Source organism: Amblyomma americanum, chromosome 1, assembly GCF_052857255.1.
Source record: "Amblyomma americanum isolate KBUSLIRL-KWMA chromosome 1, ASM5285725v1, whole genome shotgun sequence".
Classification (NCBI taxonomy): Eukaryota; Metazoa; Arthropoda; class Arachnida; order Ixodida; family Ixodidae; genus Amblyomma; species Amblyomma americanum.
Genome location: NC_135497.1, coordinates 213,947,787 through 213,972,067, shown reverse-complemented (window position 1 = coordinate 213,972,067; position 24,281 = coordinate 213,947,787). Strand labels below are relative to the sequence as shown.

The 24,281-nt window shown below is 44.7% G+C and overlaps 1 protein-coding gene across 1 annotated transcript; it reads right to left on the bottom strand.

Annotated features, from left to right (window-relative positions):
* Positions 1 to 227: 227 nt before the first annotated feature.
* On the bottom strand, positions 228 to 24,074 carry LOC144095030 (procollagen C-endopeptidase enhancer 1-like). The gene is made up of 5 exons (XM_077628850.1): positions 23,874 to 24,074; positions 16,434 to 16,575; positions 14,825 to 14,938; positions 4,942 to 5,166; positions 228 to 364 (listed from the first exon to the last, which is right to left on the bottom strand). Exons 1-5 carry the CDS (start codon positions 24,033 to 24,035, stop codon positions 258 to 260), a joined length of 750 nt encoding a protein of 249 aa, XP_077484976.1. The 5' UTR covers positions 24,036 to 24,074; the 3' UTR covers positions 228 to 257.
* Positions 24,075 to 24,281: the final 207 nt, after the last annotated feature.

Sequence of the window (24,281 nt, the reverse complement as noted above, 5' to 3'; positions counted from 1 at the left end):
TCTTGAAAACAAATCTTTGCTACTGCACTCTGAAAGTTCCTTAGCGTAAAGCACATACCTGCACGTAACCTTCGATTGCTGCTTGGCGACCAACCCATACACATGTCATATCGCTTTTGCCAATTGATTTACTTCCTGCATCCTTCCGTCCACAGCTTTGTTGGCCCCTCCCCCCTCTCTCCCAGTGACCATGAACTGTACACCACTACGGCCACTAGTTAATTCAGTGATTTATTCTTATGAGGAACGCTGCAGTATTAGTCGCACTTTTCTTGAAAAACTTCCAGTACAAACTTGTCACCTTGTGGATTATCCCCTGGCTGGTAGAGAAATGCTAGCGTCTGTGACATGAAGTCGAAGGTTTCTGCAGAAAAGAAGAAAATAAGACGACCACTAAAACCCAAGGAATTCATGGTCAATTCATGAAGTGACGACTTTTTTGTTTTTGCTTAATGTGGTTTGCACTTAGTCATGTCCTATTAGAAAGTTGTGAGGTTTCATTCCTCACTCTTCCACCTTGACTATGGTTTTTTCGACCAAAATAAAATAGAAGTGGCACTGGTATTCTTTCAGGTGCTCACTGGCAAGACACTGCTGATAGCTTCTGAACTAATCAAATATTCCGTAGTGGTATGGTTGTTTCTAGGAGCTGTGCTTGCAGAAAACTGAGTGGTCATGCCACAACAATAAATTAAACAAAAATGTCCCGACTAAAACGTATTTGGTACCAAGTGAAGCGAAACAAAGTGCCAGCACTAAATCGCTAACCTGCTGGCATGCTATCAGTCCGCACGCTGTCATGAGAACTGACATGCAGAACTTGGTCCGATATTCACATTTATCCTCTCGTTTTGTAAACAGCCCATTAAAGAGTGGTCACCTACGCTTCGAAATTTCCATGTTTATAAAGAAAATACAGGATATATGTTATACTTCCACTTCAGCTTTTTTACAACGATCAACATATAATGATGCGATTGGAGGCTATAAATTTATATCCATGCTTTCTTTCCTGGAAATGTACTATTTTACACACAACTCCGTTTCATAGCTGCATAGGAACTTAGGAAACGGCCGTCAAGACGTAACGCTTCTTTCAGCATACAAAATATTTTCCCACAATTGAACAAAACAAAACGAGCATCGCCTCTTCCCTCTGTACCGTCGTCATCAAATCCCACCATTTTCCTAATCTTCCTCCTTTATCCTAGCGTGCCTGGCTGGTACGTGTTCCCCAAAGACACGACCACTTAACTTTGGTGCACCAAGCCATGAACGTCCTGAAAGCTTAATATGCATCCTGAGTAAAGTGGTTCCTCTTTTTCTCTCCGCGATATGAAAGCTCTAACATCCGATAATTCCCATTTCGATCAGTTATTTCATCCATACACACGCTGGCAACAAAAAAAATGAATATGTCGTGGCTAAACCCTTTTTTACTTTATGCACAGGTTAGAATTAACTGGCCTTTAAGTACTATATTTGATGAAACACTCAAATTTGTTTTCTCTTCAGTATTAACTGCAGGGTTAAATTCATTGTACGCTGCAACTAAAATCGCGTTTGCACGTAATAAACCTTTTTAGCGTATGGTATGAGCTGAAAAGGTCCCCTGACCTTTCGGTGCCCAGACGGTGTTGCTTTTCCTTGCTGTATTGCTTTAAAATTAGCCGCTTGAACAGGACCGAGATAAAAACCTTTGTCCGTCAAATTCCGAGACTGAGTTCATTAAAAAAATGCGTTTAACATTGAAATCATTTGTGCAGCACCCCTTCGAAATAGTCTCCCTTGCAGTCTATACACAGCTTCCAACGCTTCTTGAGGTCTTTGAAACAGTTGGAAAACGCGTCTTTCGGCAGGGCTGTCAGCTCCTTTTTCGTGGCATCTTGAATGACCTCCACGCTCCCCATCCAGCGATCTTTTAGGGCTCTCTTCACACGAGGAAACAGGAAAAAATCGCTTGGGGAGAGGTCAGGCGAGTATGGCGGATAAAGAAGTACAGTAATGCTGTGCTTGGCGAGAAATTTTGTCACGCTGAGTGCACAGTGCAGCCTTGCGTTATCGTGGAGAAGGCTCCATTGTTCAGATGCCCACAAGCCAGAGCGTTGGCGTCGCAGTGCATCACGGATGTGTTTAAGCACGCGGATATAAAACTTCTGATTCACCGTCTGGTGCTGTGGGACGAACTCGTGGTGTATGACACCTCTGGCATCGAAAAACTATCAGCATTGTCTTTGTTTTGGCCTTCTGTCGCCGCACCTTTCTTGATGCCGGAGAGCTTGTGGACCGCCATTCGACGCTCGGCCTTTTTGTTTGAGTATCATATTAAACACCATGTTTCGTCTTCAGAAATGATGCTGTCGACGAAAGCAGCATCCTTCTCTGCCTCGGAGAGCAAACCAGCGCTCACTGATGCCCAGGTGACCTTCTGGTTCTGTGTGACTGAGTGCGGCACAAGTCTGGCATTCAGCTTTCGTTTGCCCAAGTTCTTACGTAAAATTTGGCGGCATGTTGTCTTACTACGCCCACGATAATGACTCGTTGCTGTAAGCGTCACAAAGGAGCTCCTACGTCTGTGCGGCTGTCTTGCCAAGTTTCACATAGGATTTTATGTTTACAAGCTGTTCGAGGTGGACGTCATCTCTCCACATTCACTCACAGTAGAATGCGCAGACGACTAGTGACAACGCATTTTTCTACATGTAGTGCCATCTAGCGGCTGCCACAGCAATTAACATAAATATCACAGGCTAGTTAGAAAAGTTGGCGCTACAAATACGCACCAACATTTGTTTTGGGGAATCATTTCTAGAGAAGAAAATTAATCAGTCTCAAAACTTTACGGACAAAGGTTGGAAGACAACATTTTAAATGATGAAAGCAGCCGCGCGCCTGACTCATCATTGTGCATCTTGGTGCACCAGCGTAGCCCATTTCCGGGTTTGGCACAACATGGACACTTCGATGATGTGCAGTGGCACACGGCGTCGCTACCTGCCGCATACTTTATGCCAGACTGATTCCAGCAGGAGTGTCTTCAGTGTGCAGGCATGCACTCTTAAAAAAAGGTAGTACTACTTATTCACAAAACTCTATCTAACTATGTAACTCTATGTCACGTATGTTACTGCCTTGTTAGTAAATGGAGGTTGTAAAGTGCGAAGTAGTAACATTTACTTGTCCTTGAAAGTGGTAACAGGAGCTACCTTATAATAAAAAACTCTATACTTTTTATTAGTAACTGATACTTGTGTGCGAAAACCTTGTTAGCTGTATAGCCATAACCAAGTATGTGTTACTGTACCCTTACCTAGGGACTACAGCAAGACAACAGTATTCAAAGCATGTACAGACGTTTCTATTGGGCGAGGAGGATGCCGAAACGCCCCCTCTCTGGGCTGTTGAAAACCGGTTCCGCTGCCGATTCCACCGCGCTAGCGCGGGACGCTCATATTAGTCCAACGAGCAACGTGGCGACGCCCAAGGAGCCCTTATTGAAAAGGTCATACGTAATTAAACGGCAGACATTTCTGCATAGTACTGTATTAAATAAAGATCGTGGTAATATTAAGAAAACCTAGCAACTGCTTGTCGTATATGTTGCTATAGATTCTTAAAGGCACTCCGAGCACAGTCCCATCCCATTTTTAATCTTAGTAAAAATTGATTCTGTGGCTATTTCTAGGCATGCTGATGCTTGTCCGGCAGCAACAGGCGCATTTATTGCCGAGAAAATTGTATTTAAAAACTTTAATGCCCCTCGATTCTAACTCGTGTCGTCTACACCGAAAAAGACACAGTGATCACCGTTTTGAAGTAAATGGCGCTGTGACCTAGCCTCCGGGATCCGCGAAAAAAGTTGTGTCGACGGGCCACAGTTTCCTTGCGAAATCGGCCGGTGAAGGCGACACCTTTATTTCGTTTTCTTTTTGCCTTTTCTAGCTTGCTAAAACTGTGATTTCTACAAAAGCACAGTTTTAGCGAAAGTAGCGAATTTTTTGTTGGAATGCGGTAATCTATCTATACAGGCACATATCAATTTGTCCTCAGTGTTACTGAATTTGTTCTCATTGTCCTCAGAGTTAACGAACGGCCTCGGACAAGGTAGTAGCGAGCAACCAGAGTTAACATAAAAAGGTTTAGAGCCTATTTTTACTAACTCTAATTATAATAGGGTGGTATTTACTAACAAGGTAGTAACAAGCAGCCTGAGTTAATAACAGCTGTACTTACTGCGTGGGAACCAATGACACGTCGGTTTGACCCACTCACGCAAGCACTAAGCCGTGCGAGGTATGTGCACCCTTGGTCAAGAATCTTCGCGCTACATGGCTGCTTTGCCGCTGTGTAGTGGGGATCTTATGACATCTCTGTTGGCCTAAATCTCTGTCAACATGAGGAGAAACCTTGTCCAAGAACTTTTGGCCTGGAAGAGCGCCGTAAGGGCTCCATAAGGCTCAAACGCAAACCATGTAGCTGCAAGAGTTTTGACCAAAGCTGTACTTACATTTCCTTCTCTTGCTCATCGTTCATTCCTCTTCATCTCTAGGGCGGAGGTCGGTTGGGTCAGGGGTGCAGTGCCACGCACGCAGTCGCTTCGGCGCATATGGCGGTGGCTACGCGCATATGTGGCCAATTTTTCTCCTCCTTCTACGTCCTTTTTTTCTGCTCTAACTCCCCTAATCGCAAGCAGTAGAAGTAATTGCCTGTTTTGCGCTCTTGTTTTTCAATAACCACTTCTACTACCAGTAAACTACTACCTCACGGCGCGGTTTAGGTGTCCACCCAGAGTGAGACACTTATTACGTCTTGTACGTATAGTAACCTGCCCCGAACCCTCGCTATACGTTGTCAGGCTGCTGTCCGAACGAAGTTTCAGCGTGTGCTTTCTTCAGCCTGACGCTCAGCGTAGTGCTGCTCGAGGGATGTGAGCGGTCGTACCTACGTCTTCCGGCGCGCGCGTTCCGCAGAGGCTACGGCCCGCGACCAGGAGGCGCGGCTTGTCGCACGCCCCGTCGGGTCCCATGGAGAAGCGCTTGAAGCGCACCTGCACCTGGCACACGGTGGGGTCGAACTTGCGCAGCAGGTAGAGGCAAGCACCGCCCGGCGCCGAGGGGCCCTCAAGCCGGAAATGCTCCTTGGCGAAGGTGCCGCCGCACGGAGAGCCTGCAACCGATAGGCACGAAAGAGCGAACCAACATTCCGTTCCTCCAAAAATTGCAGAGCTCTCTGCTATAGCCACAGCGCCCTGGCAGTGTCATTTACTACTCGGCTCACGTGATGCGCAAATTGGCGATTTAAATGCGAACATCAATAGAAAGATTTAAAGTAAGGCCTTTCTTGTACTTTTGTCATTGGCAACTAGAAGCTGTAGAACTTTAGCTAGTGCAAGAAAATGTGTGGAGCTCTTTTCCATGATATCTGATTGAATTGGAGAGATTGACACGGCAACAAGGTGGGATTGCTGAAAGCTAGCAAATATGTTAATTTCTTGACTACTCTCTTAAGTACGATGTGAGTCTGACTTTATTTGTCGAGTAGGCCCATCGTGCAGGCTGAATGAAAAGTTTTGCGGCCACGAAGGCAACTGTCGCGCTGAATGACGAAAATGACGATAGTTGAGGACGTACGGGGGCAGACAACGGTAGAAAAAAACGCCGCGCAGTATGTGCGTAACCCCGCGTCCCGATTGTGCTTCGGCGAGCAGGTACAGTACCTGCATTTGGCGTCCACGTTAAGCCGGCCCATGTTTTTCCCTTCACAACTTAATCGCCCAGGCATCGGTGTAGCTTAAATTATATCCCTCCTTTCTGTCGGCGTGTAGCTAGTTCTCAGGATATGTGTCCTGCTAGTTTTGACCTGAGCGAAAGTGGCCTTCATGCACTGTTATTTTCTTATGTGGATATTCTCCTGTTTCAAGGAATCGTTTTTTTTTTCACAAAACCACATGCACACGTACTAACGGAAGCAAATCATTACGGGTTGCGTGCTCTAGGAAAAAAACACCGTTATAGCGCTGTCTCGCGACTTCTTCGCCTGTTATTGTTCATACTTTCATGAACTTCAATGACTGGTTTACGTGACTCCGCCGAAATCAATTTTTTCTGGCCACCCACATACTTTCAACTATTTGTGTCCATAGTACCTTTTTTACCCATAGCCCGGCTTAAGCACGTGTATTGACTGCACTTCTCCAGCACCAAAGTGCTCAGAGAACATATGAGACGCGGCCGATGGGACGAAACGCTTTCGGTTGATGCTTGCAATGCAAAGACGCCGCTTGTCTTCGTACGATGGAGAACGGTGCTGCTGAAACAACCTGCACTCAAGCACATGCCACTGCTGTCGATGCAGTTCGCATGGCTCTGCAGCTAACTTATTCTGCTTCCGATGGTTGTTACTGCAGAACAACACAGTGGTAGCCGTATACGACACTGAGTCTCGATTACTGGCGATATTCAGACGCAAAACGTTTTGCCAAAAGACAGCGTAGCGCATGCGCATTTTGCGCGCCATGCCTTGGCGCCCCGCGGCCGCTCGGCACATACCAGAGAGGAGGAGCAGCGCTGCGCGAGCAGAGTTCGAGGCTATTTTCCTCCTCGCCACGAAAACGGGGTCGTCCACGATTGTGCACGCTATTTTTGCGATCTTTTTGTCAAAGCGTCTAGCGATGTTATGAACTAATCAGTGATGCTGGCTGCATTTGAAATATTTGCTGTACTGAACGGCTGGGCCATATTGTGCCTAGAAAAACGAATTGCTTTTCCACAACAAGAAATAAAGATGGACGCCGCAAATTTATTTAATGCTGTTGCTTCTTTTTTCTTTCTTACTTGGCAGAATGATTTACTGAAGCACGTTGTTATATGAGTTTTTGTTCCGGAATAGCTTCAGATGTTAAGCGAGTTAATATACTTGGACATTATTGCGTTTGGTATAAGAAAAAGGCGTCAATTCTGGCTGCGTGAATTCTTAAAAATTTTTTGTGCCATTCATGCTGTTTTTGTGAAAAGTAAGCATTAATTACACAAAGCAAAATTTTCGGGGATTTCTTGACAGCAGAACATAATTCGCGTATGAAAGGGATAGTTTCGACCTTTCGATTCACTGGCGCGAACTTTGGCGCCCACTTCAGTGTCAGTGAACTGCTAGATAGAGTACACGTTAACGCAGTGACAACATCTCAGCGGTTTTACTAAGAATATGTTCAAACTAACTGTCTAAACGTACGTACTTCTCTACCTTAATGAAATTGTCCTCAACCGCAATCACAGCGCTGACATCGTGCAAGCTAGGTCGTAGTCTTTGCTGCAGCGCTCAGAGCGTTCCGTTTGTTTTTCAGCAGTAACAGAAAGGAAGCTAGAAAGGTGCATTGTATTCTAGAAGTTATGGTTCAGCCCAATATAAAGCTGCCATTTTTGTTCTACCATATGTGCCTTATTTTCTCTACTGTTCAGCGAAACGGTTGTTCTGACATATTTTCTTGGTAAAACCACTCTCTGTTTCGCAAGATCCCACTCGTCAACTTCGTCTTCGAATTTTCTTCGTGCTATTCTGCGGTCGTGCGAGGCTTAGTGAGTGTGTGAGCGCATACTAGGTGTATCGAATCCTCAATGACCAGTCTGAGGAGTAGTTCGGTGCAGGCGAAAGAAAACAGGTTTTGGGACAAAGATCTGCACAACTGATGCAACACGCTGCGATACCAAGCCCGCGTAATAAGACTTCCGCGTGTGGTAGTCTGCCAACAGCCGAGTGATTTTCTTGACTGTTCTCTTTATGTACATATGCATTTTCAGGCTCCCCTTCATTCTTTTCCTGAATCTAATTTTCTTCCCCTGTGCACGCCAATAGCAGCCAAGCCTCGGCAGCAGTAACCAGCAGGGATTTCTATACGCCGGAGACACATGGTAGAGAACGTTACTCTTTATCCCGTCATCTTGGCTAACGGCAAAAGTGGTCGAGTGGAACTGACGCCCTGTAAACGTTCCACGCGCGACGTGGCCGCCGCCATGCTAATGAAGGCACACCCGCATGGCAACTCGCGTCATCCGTCTGCCGCCTCGCTCCGCACATACGGGGCTCGATGTTCAGCAGCGACGTGCGCTGTGTGCTTGCAAAAAACACTCGTTGACTGTGTGTCCGTTGCCCGGATGTGTGGATCGAGACTATGGACGGGTGTCGAGTTTCTCTGGAGAGGTGCCTTGTGGGTGTACTTGGAATTTGCAAGTCGACGACCGCATCGCGCGTAGGGGCTTTCACCAACGAAGGAAGCCTTTTATTTTACCTTCCGTTTGGCGCTAATGTAAGTCTGTGTGGACTGAATTCGACCAGTCTTTTTTTCTGGCTAACGAACGCTCCATGATTGGACCCATTTATCGCTCACTGTCCTCATCTTACTCGTATTTTTGCCGTGAACTCAAAAGCATACTTCTCTATCCATGGTTTCGAATCATTAATAGACTCACCTGCATGATGCACAGCTAGTGGACCGCACACACTTTTTGATCAGGTTTTATTTAATGTCCTGTCACATCAAACTGCAGCAGTTGTTCAGTTTATTTATTTATTTGAACTACTTTACAGGCCCTTAGGGCATTGTGTAAGGGGGGCGGCAAAACATCAAGAACAAATTTAAAAAGTGACAAACAAAGACAACGGAACAATGCACTATACATGATCAGTAAAAAATTGGATACACTTTAGTATAATGCAAAACAGTTGACATAGGGGTAAGTAAATGTTAAGTTGACATAGGAACACCGAAATAAATCCAAAAAAGGGACCCAGGGTACATCACACAAAAAATAAAATTCAGCATAACTGACCATTACCCCGCTATTATACTATTCGGGAGTGTGCGCTTAAAGAAGCCTAATATGTAAAACTCGTACTCGTTTCATTCAGACCGCTTTGTTCACACTACATCTCTTCTGATTTGGACTACTGTAACGAAAGAACCCTGTGTTGAGACTGCTTTTAATAACTTACGCGCTACCACAACTGAAATCATTAATACTTGCACATCGATATCTTCAGTTCTGCGTTGGTATACTGTTCCTAGAAACCCTTGGATAATTAACGGACTTTTTCGGTCTATTTGTAAAAAAAAGTAGCCTTCACAAAAAAGTTAAATGACAGCCATTCAACCTTGCACTTAAAAATCGTTTCCGAGCATATTCGCAAACACTTACTGCAAAACGTGATCACTACTAAAAAGAGATTGCCAAGAATAGAAATAACAATGCTAAAAATTGGCAGCTTAAATATTTTTTGAATACAGACTGCCAGCAACTCAGTCCGACCCAATTTAATGACTGTAACAAAACACGTACTGATTCCTTCGATATAGCCAACACGTTCAGCAAGGGTTTTTGACGTGTCCGCCCAATGCAGTCTGCAGTTTCTTCTAACTTAGCGCACTGCCCGTATTCTTTTTATCTCTACCCTACATCACCTGCAGAAATCATAGTTACTATCTCTGGCTCAAATAATACAGGATTAGGTTTAGATGAGATCCATCTATCTAAAATTAAGCTTCTTGCGCGACACCTCTCTAGTGTGCTATCTATCCTTATTAATAGAATGTTTAACACAGGTGATTTTCCCGCAGCTTTGAAAAAAGGCAAAGTAGTACCTTTTTCTTTTAAAGTGGAGCGCAATGATATTGTTAACTAACTATCGACCCATAACTGTTTTGCCTTTCTTTAGCAAATTTATAGAAAAACTTATGGTTAATCGTTTCATTAAGTGTCTCATTAAATTTAATCTCTGAACTTCCTGCCAGTTTGGTTTTCGTCCTTACTATTCTATAGAGCTTACGCTAATAAAATTAGCTGATGCTATCAAAACTCTATTGGTCAAGGACTTTGGGTAAGCACTGTTTTTATAGATTTTAAAAAAGCTTTTGATACATTAACCATCCAATTCCTTTTTCTAAGCTATAATCTAGAAATATGCGGCCCTACTCTAACCCTTATACACAGTTGCCTTTCTGACCGAATTCAGATAGTTAAGTTCGCCGACATTTTTTCTCAGACAGTGATGATCAACCAAGTTGTACCACAGGGTTCTATCTTAAATCCAATACTTTTATAAATTTTGATTTTCCTTGTTATTTTACCAAATTTAACTGCATTTTATGCGATGATGATACCACACTATATACTAGCGACAGAAACGTAAATGACCAACTTACAACCTTTAATGCTGAACTAGGAATGTTAGTCATTTGATGTCAAAATAACCAGCTGTAAATAAATAAAAAACAACAAAATTTCTTGTTTTTTAATTCCACCATAGACAACCTATAAACGTTATTCCATTTCTTTGAATAACCACATTATCCCGCTTTCTAAATGTGCTAGATTTCTTGGCATCATACCAGACGAATATCTGACATTAAACTTGCACACGGAATCATGCACAAAAGTCGATTTCGGTGTTCGGGTGCTTCTCCGGACAGCCAATTACTTTCATCCACATATTCTTCACGCACCTTGTTTCGCATTTATGCACAGCCACCTAACTTACTGCATATCTTCCTTCGGAAATATTAAGCAACTCCTACCTCAAGCATCCGTCATTTACAAAATCGTGCAATTCGAATAATTACCTTTTCCCCATTCACTACTTCAACTGCTCCCTTATAACGAAATCTTATTATCCTGCCTTAATGTCTCTACTTCAGTTAAGCTTCGCTCATCTTCAATGCTCGTAAAGGAGACATCCTAATTACTGCACTTCCATCATCTTGCCTCAAAGACGGTGACCAGACTAGATTTTCGCATAATGGCAATTTGCTACTTCCAAAAGTTAACACGAATTATGGCAAGCAAACCCTTTTGTTTTCAACAATAACATTTTAGAATTCTATACCTGCAGTCATTCGGGCTTTTCATAACCATTTCCGGCCAAAATTAAAGCTGCTTAATACAAAAAAATGATATCCAGAGACAAGCATGTGTCGGAAGAGGATAATTAAAAAGATCACAAAATTAAAGTTCTGTCTTTTCTTTATCAGTTTTTTTCGCATGATTCCATATGAAATCAGTGGGAGTTAGTGGGTGCAGAATGCTTAGTCGGTGATTTCGTTGAAAAGTTAATTTACTATCAACTGATTAGAAGTCAAGCTTATCTTTGTTGAAGTATAGAGGTGTGTGCCACTGTTCTCACCAGGAATACGCAATAATGACGTGACACATCTTGCCTTTTTGTTTTCTCAATGAGTGCAGGCCAGGGCTAGTATTGTTGAGTTGACTGAAGACAAGCACTGGTAATTTTGTGAGGTGATGTGTAAGAAGCAGGTCGACCACGCTCCCAGTATGCAGATTTTCAGCCTGTAGCTCAGAGAATCTAGAATTATGCAATGAATAAAAAATTGTACTCCGATATTCTCAAAGGCTGAGTCGCTGGTGTAACTTTTGAAGTATTTGTACGGCGATGTTGTCCCTTGCGATGAGGGTTCGTATTCTTGAATTCTGCCTTTTGGACAGTAACACGCGGCGTCCACAAAATGGATTTTCCTGTTATGACTCGCCCCGCCGCGGTGGCTCAGTGGTTAGGGCGCTCGAACCCGACCGCGGCGGCTGCGTTTTTATGGAGGAAAAACGCTAAGGCGCCCGTGTGCTGTGCGATGGCAGTGCACGTTAAAAGATCCCCAGGTGGTCGAAATTATTCCGGAGCCCTCCACTACGGCACCTCTTCCTTTCTGCTTTCACTCCCTCCTTTATCCCTTCCCTTACGGCGCGGTTCAGGTGTCCAACGATATATGAGACAGATACTGCGCCATTTCATTTCCTACAAAACCAATTATTATTATTATTATTATTATTATTATTATTATTATTATTATTATTATTATTATTATTATTATTATTATTATTATTATTATTATGACTTTTTTGGATGCACAGCACAGACTGTTGGGCGAGTTGGTTGGCTTTTTGAAGCTTTCAACTTTCGGCAAGTAGCGCTACCACTCGGTTCTATACACTATCCTGCAGTTCAGTTTGCTACCACGGGCGGAATTTCAGAGGTTTTAATGCTTTCGTGTTATACTTTATCTTTGTGCGATGAATGCGACTTGTTCTTCATCGGATGAATTTACCCCTCAACAAGTGTGGTGGGCTGCTCTCGACACTTCTTCCTTTCAAAATTAAAAGTGCTTGCACTGAACGTAGACATCTTTTTCGGATGAAATATCGTTGGTTGTTACATACAGAGTGCGGAAGAAGGGATAGTTATACGACACAAGCAGATAGAGGCAACTCAAATACGAACGCGCTGCTTATTCTACAATAGGGCCTCCAGATACCAATGATTCCACTTGAAATCATTCATATTTGCGAAATATTTTAGCGCTTGTAAATATGTTTTGTCGAAAGAATTTACTTTTGAGGAGTAACCTGAAGCCTACTTGTACCCTTCTACGCAATTAGAAAAAAGAAAAGGGTTTTCTTTCTTCTGCACGGTGCAAGAGAGGAAGTGGCGTCAGCAGATGGCGACAGCAAAGCGTATGCCGTTTCTATATTTCCTTTCTACCGACTAGCATATATCGGTCAGGTGAGAGCTCATTAACATTTATTTATGAATTGGTAAATGTCGGAAGTACTAGAAAACAGATGGGACTTTCTTGCTCAATTGAAGCCTGCTTTCAATTCGGTGATTCCAAATGGTGTCACTGTACCTGAAAGTGTTCAAAGGATCAAAAAATTTTTGTTAGAAAAGTTGTAACTACATTGTGCTGCTGTTTTTTAATAATTTTAACCATTTATCGTTTCTGTCTTAAATGTTTATTGTTGTTCATGGATTGTAATATAATTATAACGTCGCATTTCTGCCAATTTTTTTGGTGTTTGTATTAGGCATTTTGTATTATGAGGTCTCCCTGACAGCTTCGCTTTGGGACGTCCTTTTGCACCAGTTTACCAAAACCGCGCATTTCTGTAACACATTTCTGTCAATAAAAACCGGAACGTCTGATGCACCCTTCAGTGCATCCCCCCTCCCTTCAACAACAAACAAACACACGCACACTTTTACCCGCTAAGCCTCCTCGTATAGATCTCGTAGGCTTGATGCGAGGAAGTGCTGCGCGTTTAGAGTGATGGTTAGAAGCCGTCAATTCCGCAGGACCACTTTTACCGTTAACCATGGTTACGGAATAAAAAGAAACGTTCTCTACACTACGTGTCTCTGGCGTAGAGAAAGGGCTGATGGTTATCGCTGCAAAGGCTAGGTTGCCATAGGCGTGCATAGAGGAAAAAAATGAAGGAGGACTTGAAATATTCATATGTACATAACTAGGACAGTCAAGAAAAGCACTTAGCTTTTGGCAGACTTCTACAAGCGGAAGTCTTGTTATACGGGCTTGATATCGCAGCGTGTTGCATCAGTTGTGCAGATCTTTGGCGCAAAACCTGTTTTCTTTCGCCTGCACCGAACTATTCCTCAGACAGGTCACTGAGTATTCGGGACACCTAGTATGCGCCCACACACTCACTGTTTCGCGCGAACGAACAATAGCGCGAAAATATTGCGAAGACGAAGTTACGAGCGGGGCCTTGCAAAATAGAGAATGATTCCACCTACAAATATTTCAGAACAATGGTCTCGTTGAAAAGCAGAGGAAAATAATGCACGCATGGTAGAACAAAAATGGCAGTCTTGTATTGAGCTGAACCACAACATTTAGAAGACAATGCGCCTTATCGCACAGAGCGGAGAACAGAAGGAAAGGCAAGTTATACGACATCAAAGAACGCAGTAGCAAACTATATGTATAATAATTTTTTTTATGGTAGCCTCGAGTTATTAAAAAGCATTTTGTTCATTTATTACTACAACATTTCCAAGGAAACCTTGCCCAGGTTGTACTTGAGAGATAGGAAGCTGCTATATCACTGGTGTGGTAGCGATAAAAATGACTCCAATAATTTACCATGCATATCGCTGCCGGCAGGGTGATCAACATTAGCAAGCATGGCCGCTGCGAATCGCGTCGGGCTGATGACGAGTTGAAATTAACAAGCGTTTTGCGTAGTCACGGTTCATGGTTAACCGGCTTCTCCCTTTCGTCAACTGTCAAGATAGGCCAGCACTCGCCTCATGGGCAATGGCGATTCGCTGTTATGCAGAAGTTCTGCGAACACGATCCCCATGTTCCAGTCCCGTTTGCTAGTCTTGTCCGAAAGGCTGTATGCTGACTTCCTATTCAGAAGGAGTGTCCGGCTAATGGAAAAAACCGAGCCCATCGGTCAAATGGAGCGGCGCTAGGCGAACACGATAGTTTTGGTCCAACGTTTTCGCCCGTTTGAGAAAAGAAGTCAAGATTTCAGCTCACTCAGAAATTGAATGCGCGGCATCCAGCGATGTGTAAGCTGCAATAGCATAATCCCGAATGAAAACGTGCTAAAGACCTTATAATCCAGTTAAAGTACCGGGCAAAACACAAGAAAAGAATACGCGCTGAGCGATTAGTGAGTGATTGAGCGCTGTCGAACCACGGTAGCCAACGAGAAAGGAGGCGGCCGTTCACACAAACCACTTGCGTAAGAAAAGTTGTGTGTGTGTCATCGCAAGAAATGGATCATTTCATAACCACATTCTCGAAACCTCGTCACTATTTGGAGTCACACCGACGACAGCGCTTCCTCATTTTGTTCTCGTCGCCTAATCAGCATATATTTAGCTGTGACAGTGCTCAATCTATCCACATTGATATCTTCGGCAGTACATATATCGACTATAGAGGCGACAGATTATGGCTCATAAAGGACACCGAATTGTCGAGCGAACAATCCATCGTAGTTTATTTCACACGTACCTTTTTTGGGGCAAGAGTTTTCGATCTGGGTCAGTCGCAGTGCGAAACCTGTGCCGCTGGTCTGTCCATTCGCGTAGAATTCCATTTGTAGGCCTTCTGCGGAGATCGGTAGCACTGCCAGATGGCACAGTGCGCGCAAGAAAAAAAGATCGCTGTAAGATACAGTGCCCCAACATGCAGTTGTCGGTAATCTATGCTGTTATTTTCGAAGCTTCCTGATGCACAGAGTGTTTTATTTAGTGAAAAAGAGATTTTTCATAACGAAATATCTACAGAGCACTGACTTTGAGGGTGGGACATCTGTCCAAGCGGATACCAAGCGTTATGTAATCAACATTGCACTGATTTTGTTTTATATGAGTTGTACAGAAAAAAAAATGACAAAACTCATACACATATACGCGCACATAAACAGATAATATGTAAAAGCGACAGGTCGCCCCAGAAAAGCAAGGGCCGAATTGTGACAGCTGCTGCACGTTAGCGCAGAGTGTGACTAGCTGGTGCTTTCGCTCGTACGCCGGGATATAATCTTGATTGCTAAGCGAGCGCCGAGAGCCAGTCACAAGCTGCCCTTACGTGTGTGATGCTTTGAACATCCACTCCCTGCAACTTCCGTCACAGCGCCAGCAAATTGCGAAGAATAGTATAACGATTATAAAAATGCAGCTGTACATTGACCCCTCTATGAACCGGTAGCTTGGTTTGGGCTAGTTGGTAACAGTTCTTAGAAAACATAGCGCAAAAAGGACACGGACGACACAGAAGTGGACAGGACAGGCGCCTGTCCTGTCCACTTCTGTGTCGTCCGTGTCCTTTTTGCGCTATGTTTTCTAAGAACCCTATATGAAGCCTGTCTTCAGGGTGTAGCGAATGAATTCCATTGTTTCTACGGATGTGCCATATCGTAGTGCCGTGGTGAGCAGCATATAAATGGGATGAATGGCCCCTGCTTTCTTTCCAGATTAGGTGACCAGGAATTTGACGCTAATTATAGCGCCGTAATCAAAGAAAGGTTTCTTTTGTAGGTTGTGCGAAGCTGTCATTGGTATCGCGTCCTTCGTTTTTGTATTAGGCGGTTAACGACGGAGAAACGAGTAAATAGAGGATAGGGGGCGTAAAACCGTGCCGACGTGGGATTTAGTTCTCGGTCACTGTCGGAAGCTGGCACTGTATTCTTATATAACGCTTTTGTGCCCGCGGGATGAAACCGAGCGTTGTTCGCGTCTCCTTTCTCGCGTTTTGTGCACATTTGCGTTCTTCGTATGTCCAAGACAAGCACCAACTAGCATCCTGTTAAGCAAGTGACATGAAATGCCGAGAAACGGGGAAACATGCAGCCGCCAAGATAGGAATGGGCTTGGAACCGCTCAATTTTTCAGACACACATCTTGAAGTCGTTGCGTGTTTTTCGTTTCAGAGACACCTTTGATTTTCGATCGACACGGGGGCACGCCATGCACGTGAACACGGGGCGCGCGCAGGCATGCAGTCGCTAGCGACCCACAGGCCGCGCCGTTGCGAGCAGTGAAACGAAAAGCTGCAGGTTCGCGGTGCAGTGGAGCCCGTTGACTAGCGCGAGTGTCGCGGCTATCGTTCTCGCACTAACCGAGGGGCGGCGGCGGCTCGACTCCGCAGAAGCGCTCTCCCGTCGAGCGGAGCAGTACGGCGTCGCCGGCGTCGCACCGAGGTGCGTGGCCGTCCACGTCCAGCTCCTCGAACTTGAGCTCGACCGCGCACACACCGGCACCCTGCAGGAGAAGGAAGTTGCTTGGCGCATGTCCAGCGCTAAAGTGGCCTCCGAGCAAGCAAGGAGAGAGGTTTTTTCGGTTCCCAAACCCTCCTGAAGACATCGTGGTACGCCTCAAGCACGCCCTCCCAGGTGAAATTGTACAAAAAAAAAAGCATCAAACGGTCATGGAACGGTCAGTGTTTTGCCACGCCCTTTGAGAACACACGTGGACAACACGCGGTGCCTCTGCCGCGGTCTGGTTGGCTTTTGTGACTGTGCGCGAGAAGGGTCTAGTCAGGAACAGAATTTAAGCATTCGAACTAGCTGCCCCTATCGAGCTCACAGTAGGTAACCTGTTCCGTGCTGTGTTTTGATAACCAGCGAAACTAGGTGCGAAAAAATAAAAAAACGCGGGCAAGGACGGGCATGGCGCTGTTATGCGCTGACAGCGATTCGCCCGGTTCTACACTTTGTTGAACAATCACGAACCGAACTTGCGGCCAAACAGCTTTGAGGATCCGACGCCTATGTTTTTAGGGCCCTGAAGGTATGCGTAATTAACAACTCGGTAGGGTGTGTGGACAACTGAACGATGATCTTAATCAATGCGAACGGATGAAACAGATTAATTTTGAAACTTCAATTACGGACAAAATCAGTACGATGTGCAGAGTTGGAATAAAAAGCAATGAGAAAAAAGCTCCTAGAGGCTTAACATTGCTAAGCACGAAATATTGTGCGAAAGCTGATTTCTGCAGGTGGACACCATCGCAAGGTACCTCAAAGCGCGATTTAGGTGTCCACTGACCCAGGGAGCTAGTTATGCGCGTTTCCTTTCCTCAAAATCAACGGAGCCTACAACGTTGTCAATTCCAACGCAAATGTACCCAATGAACGCCGGCAACCTATTGCACCAGTGAAGCGCTTTTGCCAAAACGTTGTCAACCCAAAAGCAAGCAGCGCACATCTCTCCGCCACGACCTAGCCAAGTAGCTCAAAGCGCGATTGAGGTGTCCGCTGACCCAGGGAGCCATTTATGCGCCATTCCTTTCCTTTCGTGACTTATGCACACAGATGGAAGTTGTTGATGGAAGACGGCCGGGAGCAACGCATAGTGCGAGAGTGCGTTGCAGTTTAACACGAGACGTGATCGGCTGCGGCTACAGCATAGTGCCCTCGCGCAGTGGCCAGCGAAGCTGATGTGTTCGCGCCGTCGCAGGTTCGAAACCCAGTCACGGCCGTGTTTATTTTATTTCTGCTGGTATCTGACAGGCTTCAGACGCACCTCGCTTTTTTCAGGACTGCTGGTGAAATAGTGATTTCGCACCAATAAAGCCCGCTGACATCCAAAATGACAGTAACGTGACAGCAAAAGCCTGCATGGCCAACGAATTTCATGCATCTGTAGTGCCGCAGTTACACCTTCGTTGAAGGCAGCAGTTTCAAGGTGGTTGTCGCAGATGTTACTTCGCTTTGTATCCCGCGAATAAGATTCAATGCGACGTTATTACGTGCACGTGCCTTTCTTCCTCTTCTAATGCTATCGATGGACAGCGTCTGTGAAGATTACCAGTCAGAAGTGCTGCGACATTGATGCCGACAGCTCTTCTCGGAAGCGCTTTCCAGAAATTGTGCGGGGAGAAATGCGCGATCGACGTGAACTCCTCACGCCGTGTGTGCCTTCACGCAGCATCGCCTTCGATATCGAAGCTAAGACATTGAAGGTACTGCCCTGGCTGTGCTACCGTGCAAAGCTCCTGTGCCAACGTGACGCTTAGCGACCCACAGAACGTGTACCAGAATTTTTTTTTATATTAGCATAAGTTAAGAAAGAGTTCGCGCACAATATTTTAAGGCTTCAGGGCTGTCGAAGTTTGGCATTAGGCTCTATACCTAACAGACAGTATATAACAAGTTACAAACTTACCTGTTAACCAAAAACAAAATGAACAAAGGTTGATGGGGAAGCCTCAGTCCGCTAGCCTTGTTACTTGTTGGTTACCTGTTACTAATTACTAATAAGTTATACCTAACAAGTAATTCCTTTACTTGACTGATAGGCAGATTCGTTGAGAATTAAGCTCAGAATCACAAAAGTAAGCTTCCTCATCCTCCCATGATCCCTGGTCCATTTCGGGATTAGACCACTTTGTGTTATGAACGGAGACCTGTGTAGGATGAGGCCTGCGTAGGATTGACTGTATGTACAGCGATACCTGTGGGAGCTCCTCTAAGCCAGCTTTGGCAGCTGCCGTGGAACTTCCTTTTAGATACATTTGAAAGAAGCTGTGGAACATCTCTCGGTACTGCTTGCGGAACCACTTTGGTATTCCCGTGGGAGCCTCTTTTGGGGATGTTTTGTTATTCACAGCGGGGCAGCTTTAGAATGCGTTTAGAGCTATGTTTAGCGGTCGCCGTTCCTTCATCTACCTGAATTCAATGTAACCGCTTTGCTATGGTATCCTGTATTATGCTATAATGTCATGGCAGTGCGGCCGACGACCGGCTTGGGTGGGGCTGTTCCGCGCCTTTTAAATGCTGACTGGTTGCCGCATGTCACAGGCGTAACATTATCACCGCGTGCGAGTGCTTACGGTGGTGCCAGTCTTAAAAGCACCGCACTACTTGTCGCCACCCGATTAAGTTCGGCGCTGTTAGCGCAGAAAACCGCCATAATAACCCTGCTACATTTTCTTCCGCATCTCAGTTGCGCACTCAAGCTGGGATGCGCTAAGCGTTGCTGACAGGAGAATGTAATGAGGAAAGGATAGGCGCGGTAAGTGACGCGCGAAGCGCAAAACTGCGCACGCGGGAACTCGAGCTCGGACGCGCTTCGCATTGTGACAAAGAGAAGGTTAGGGAAGACTGATCGGTAAAGCCGCGCGAAGTGCTCATTCAAAGGACGCCGCGGGACGATGCGGCTTTGCGTCCAAAATAATACTGTTCATTGGATTTACTAAGCAAGCCGGCGCTAGCCGCCTACCTTTTTCAAAGGGGATGGAGCTAATAACGCCCATCTATCAACTAGCGAAACGGCGCTGTCAACGCGAAATCGCGCATAGTGCATACTCCTTTTCGCAGCTATTGACGTAAAATATGTTTTTTACCAGTTTTCGTCTGCATCGCACGTTTTAGCCAACGCTCACCAACATCTGTAACTACTCCTGGGAAAGAGGTATTTCGCCTTTGGTTCATCATCGCGTCGTACTTCCAGGACAAGATAGTGTTTTTAGGGTAATTGTTTACTTTTTAGGCAACTCTCGTGCTGTTCGTCGTAGTGCCATTTTGCGCCTACACAAACGGTGATCATTTAGAAATGGATTAAAATTAACAATTCAGTGTGTTTTGCTTGTCTTTTTCTTGAGAGGTAGACGAGTGCTGGCGGAAGCGGCAGTTTGCATGGCGTGCAGCTTTGCCGCAGGTTTTTCTTGCCTCGTGGATTAGCCCTCTTTATGTTAGTACGGAAAAAAACGCACTCCGAAAAAAAAAATATGCATAAAAACACTTTACTGCTGGTTTCGTCAAAAGTTCTTTGAAGGCAAACACATAAATACGCCAAAGCTTATTAAGAGGTGGAGAGGAAAGTGTTCATAAAACGGAAGCTTATACGGACGTATTACGCGTAGCGAATTCGTCACTATTCACTTTAAGCGTAGCAGCAAAGTGAGACAGCCTTAATATATTTAGCATATAGGAGAAATATCGTTTTAATTTTGCGAAATATAAACAAAAGCATTTTAATGTGAACACATTACTAGCCACTCACGGCAGGGAGGAACAAAACTGACTCTTTCCTGAAGAGGGAAGTTGGCGAAAATAATGCATTGAAATTAACAGAAAAATCAAGTACTCCGCGTTTAATCCATTACTTAGTGAGAGCTATGGAAGATTGCAATCCTTTCTTTCTTTGGTATTTTATTAATATTCGTGTAATTAGAGCGAACTCACATTAATTCAGCGAAATCTTACTAATACTGAACATGATGAAAGTGTTATTCTTTATTATTATTATTAATATTATTATTATTATTATTATTATTATTAATATTATTATTATTATTATTATTATTATTATTATTATTATTATTATTATTATTATTATTATTATTATTATTATTATTATTATTATTATTATTATTATTATTATTATTATTTATTACCATTCCAGGTACATCTCCAATACACAAAGCTGAGCGGATCCATAGCCAAACGCTAGTAACGGATCCATACACATGAATATGAAAGAGTGAGGCCAAAGAGTGTACGCACGTACACAAGACCACACATTAAAAATGAAAAACATGATTACACATCTTATCCAACTATATCATCAAAGTAAACCAACCACTTGTTTACAGCAACATTGCACAATTAACGCTTTCCAAGAAAAAAGCACCCCAGCCGGTCGACAAACTTGCACAAAGAAGACATTAAGAGTCGAGTTAGACAGATAAACAAAGAACAGAAAATGAAACACACTGAGGCTCATGTGCCAGAACTTTCTCAAGCGTCCCAGTGAAAACAGGCAGTATAATTCAGCAAGCTTTCAAGCGTACGCATTCGTCATACAACAAGAAATAAGCAGGATTGCGTTGGCTGACAGCAAATACCGGTGTGAGACGCGCACTAAATAAAAACTACACTTCATGTATCCTATACAGGGTGTCTCACCTAAGACTTTGCACAATTTTAAAAAAAAATAGGATTCTTGAGTTAGAAGAGCGATTTTTTTCGGCATAGCATTGCGAGCGGTTTACTGCAGCAGAATACAGCTGAGACGTGCTAACAACAGGCTGGTTAACTAATATTGAATAGATAACTTTTTAACTATTACTATTAGGCTCCTTAACTATTGAGAGGCGTGTAGCCCACCGTTAGAATTATCCATATCCGTTTTTAGATTTTTGAAAATGTGGTTACCTTCGTTGCTGTGGCCCAACAAATTATGGCTACATTGCGCCAAAATACATTCATGAGCTTTCGAGAAGCTTGCAGGCAAAGCAACCTCTCCAGTGCACGTAACTCGTCGAAACTGCCAAAATTTGTTGGGCCACAGCGCCGAGGGTAACCGCATTTTAAAAATTATAAAAACTGATATGGATATTACTTACGGTGGGCTACACACCTCTCAATAATTTAGGGCCCAAACGGTAGTGGTTAAAAAGTTAACTATTCAATATTCACTAAACAGCCTGCCAGTTAGCACCACTCAGCTTTATTCTGATGTACTACACCGCTGACAATGATATGGGGAAAAAAGCGCTCTTCTAAATTAAAAAGCCGATTTTTAAAAATTGTGGGAATTCATAACACCCCGCATATCAGAAATCTTGTGCTACATTTGTTTTGTACGATGCCAGTGCTGCAAGAATTTTTGTTTGAGAGAACCAGATGAGCTGAGAAATTTTATAAAGCGCGTCCCGCGGACGTTCGGAACTGCGACAAGTTTTGTCGGTTGATGCAATTTTCTACGATAATAAAAACGGCGCAAAAACATTTTATCGAAGGTATATCCTTCCCCTGCTAATTGAAATATATAAAAACATGCAGTGCATCACCAAAACGAAAAGCTATGCCTATAGCTAGTCCAGTTCTCTGAGACAGAATTTTTAAGTGACTTTTACGCGGAAAGCTTGTTAGCACCTTAACAACTTAACCAAAGAAACTCACACCAGCTTGACACAAGGGCTCGCTTTATGGATTTATTTTACCCGCAGTGTCAATATACTTCGAAAATAAAATGGGGAGAGAATGCCAAATGTGTCCCTAACCGTTTCCTGTCTGCCTTTTTATTTTTGCGCAGGGGGTTATGGCGCCACTCGTCAAAGTGAGAGAATTTTGATTCGTGACGAATTCCGCTTTGTTCTAAAGAAATCAGCGGTGCGTGAGGCTTTTTCTGTGTCTAATTTATACGCAAGACAAAGTTTCTGCCCCAAAACAACGTAGTTTTAGAAAGTTGGGACCAATTTCCCGGGATGCGAAGCCTAACAGATACTACGTACGGTAGCCATGGAAATATGGCACCAGTTGTGAGACGTTCGAATAAATTTTGTCCACGATTTGTGACGTCGCTCCATACCCTACCCGGGGCGTTCTATGGTGGGTTTATGAGCCGTAACAACTAAGTGGAACAGAAAATTAGGAACCACCCGAGGTCGTGCGCAGAACATGCAGTCAAGTCACATGACAAAGGCTCAAGATCGAAAGCGCGTGGACGTGGCGTCATTGACCTGTTTTCTGTTAGTAAGGTTTTGTTTTCGCTAAAATTTCACGTGACATATTGCGAAAAGATAAGCAATCTGGTTGGGAGGGAGGTTCGGAGAAGAGGTTATGGCCCTCTTCAGTTATAGCGACCCATACAACGCGACGCGAACTTACTGCAATAAGCTTAGGCACTGTGACAACGTGCAGTGCAGGGCCTCGGCTACAGGTGGTTCCATTATTACAGCTCCCAGTAGCGTTTCGTCATCAAAAACTGGATCCACTGGAATCCCGGTTTCAATCGGAATCCCGGTTTTTACGTGAACTTGCTGCAAACGTCGATAGGCGGCGTAATTGTCGTAGGCCTTGTGCATCTTCCTGTCGTTCACTACTTTCATTTCGTCCAGAGAATGCGATACTAGCGGCACAAATTTTTATTTTAAGAGACAGCCCGCTTTACAGTAGGTTTCTGCGATTCGGATGGAAGGGGGGTTGAGGCGAGGGGTTTAGTACATTTCGCAGTCTTGCAGTTAAGTCGACAAGACGCACCGTTGCTTCGACGAAGGGGCAAGATAACACCAAACTCCACTGAAAGGGTTGCCTCGCCAGTCGTTTGAAAGGGTACTGCATCAAGAACGATCACGCACAATGTTCAACAGACGTGACATGCCTACCGCAAGCAAAGCGCTAGCGAGATACTGTAGCTGTATGCAGTGCATACAATACATGGGTACATGGGTCAGCGCAGCGTCTACGCACGCAAAATGGATCCAGTATTGGTCCAAAGAGGCAGAACTGTTGGAAAGTGGAACTGAAGCACCTGTTATCGCAACTCATTTCGACACCAGCGGCATCTTTTCTAGCTTCCAATACGATAGTCGCGCATAGAGCCTACTCTTCGTGATTTACAAGCATTCACAGAAATGCATGCTATCAACGGGAAGCGAACAAAGGATGTTCACATTAACCTCAATGTTAATTTGATTACATACTCGTCACTCTTCGCCGGCCTGCCAGTGAACGCTGCACTCGGTCTAGGTTTTAAAATGACACGAAGCGCGCACGATGAAATCGAATGGCGCGCTGTGCGTCGTGCGCAGTGGCACTTTCACCCACCTGTGGCCGCAGCGTGTACTTGCAGCGGACATTCGGGGGGTAAGCCATGGGGTACCCGGGCGACGTCAGCCGGCCGCTTCGCGTCAGCGTCTTGCCGCAAGGCTGCGCGGGCGCCAGCGAGGCCAGTCCGACCGCGAGCGACAGCAGCAGCGGCAACGCCATGGATGAGCAGTTCGCTCCTCCCGCCGATGTTTAACTGCCCGCGGCTCTGGCGGGGCTTCGGTGCAGCCTCGGCACCTGCCACTCGCGGCCCCAGCCTGCTGCCGTGACCGGTGAGGCGCTCGTGGATCCGATCCGAGCGGACGTAATTCCGCATTAGCACTCGTCCACTTGTGGAGGCAAGGATGCCCGCTGAAAGTCTTGTGCTTCGTTGTGGTTGTCAGTGAGTGAGTATTTGTAGCACTTGTT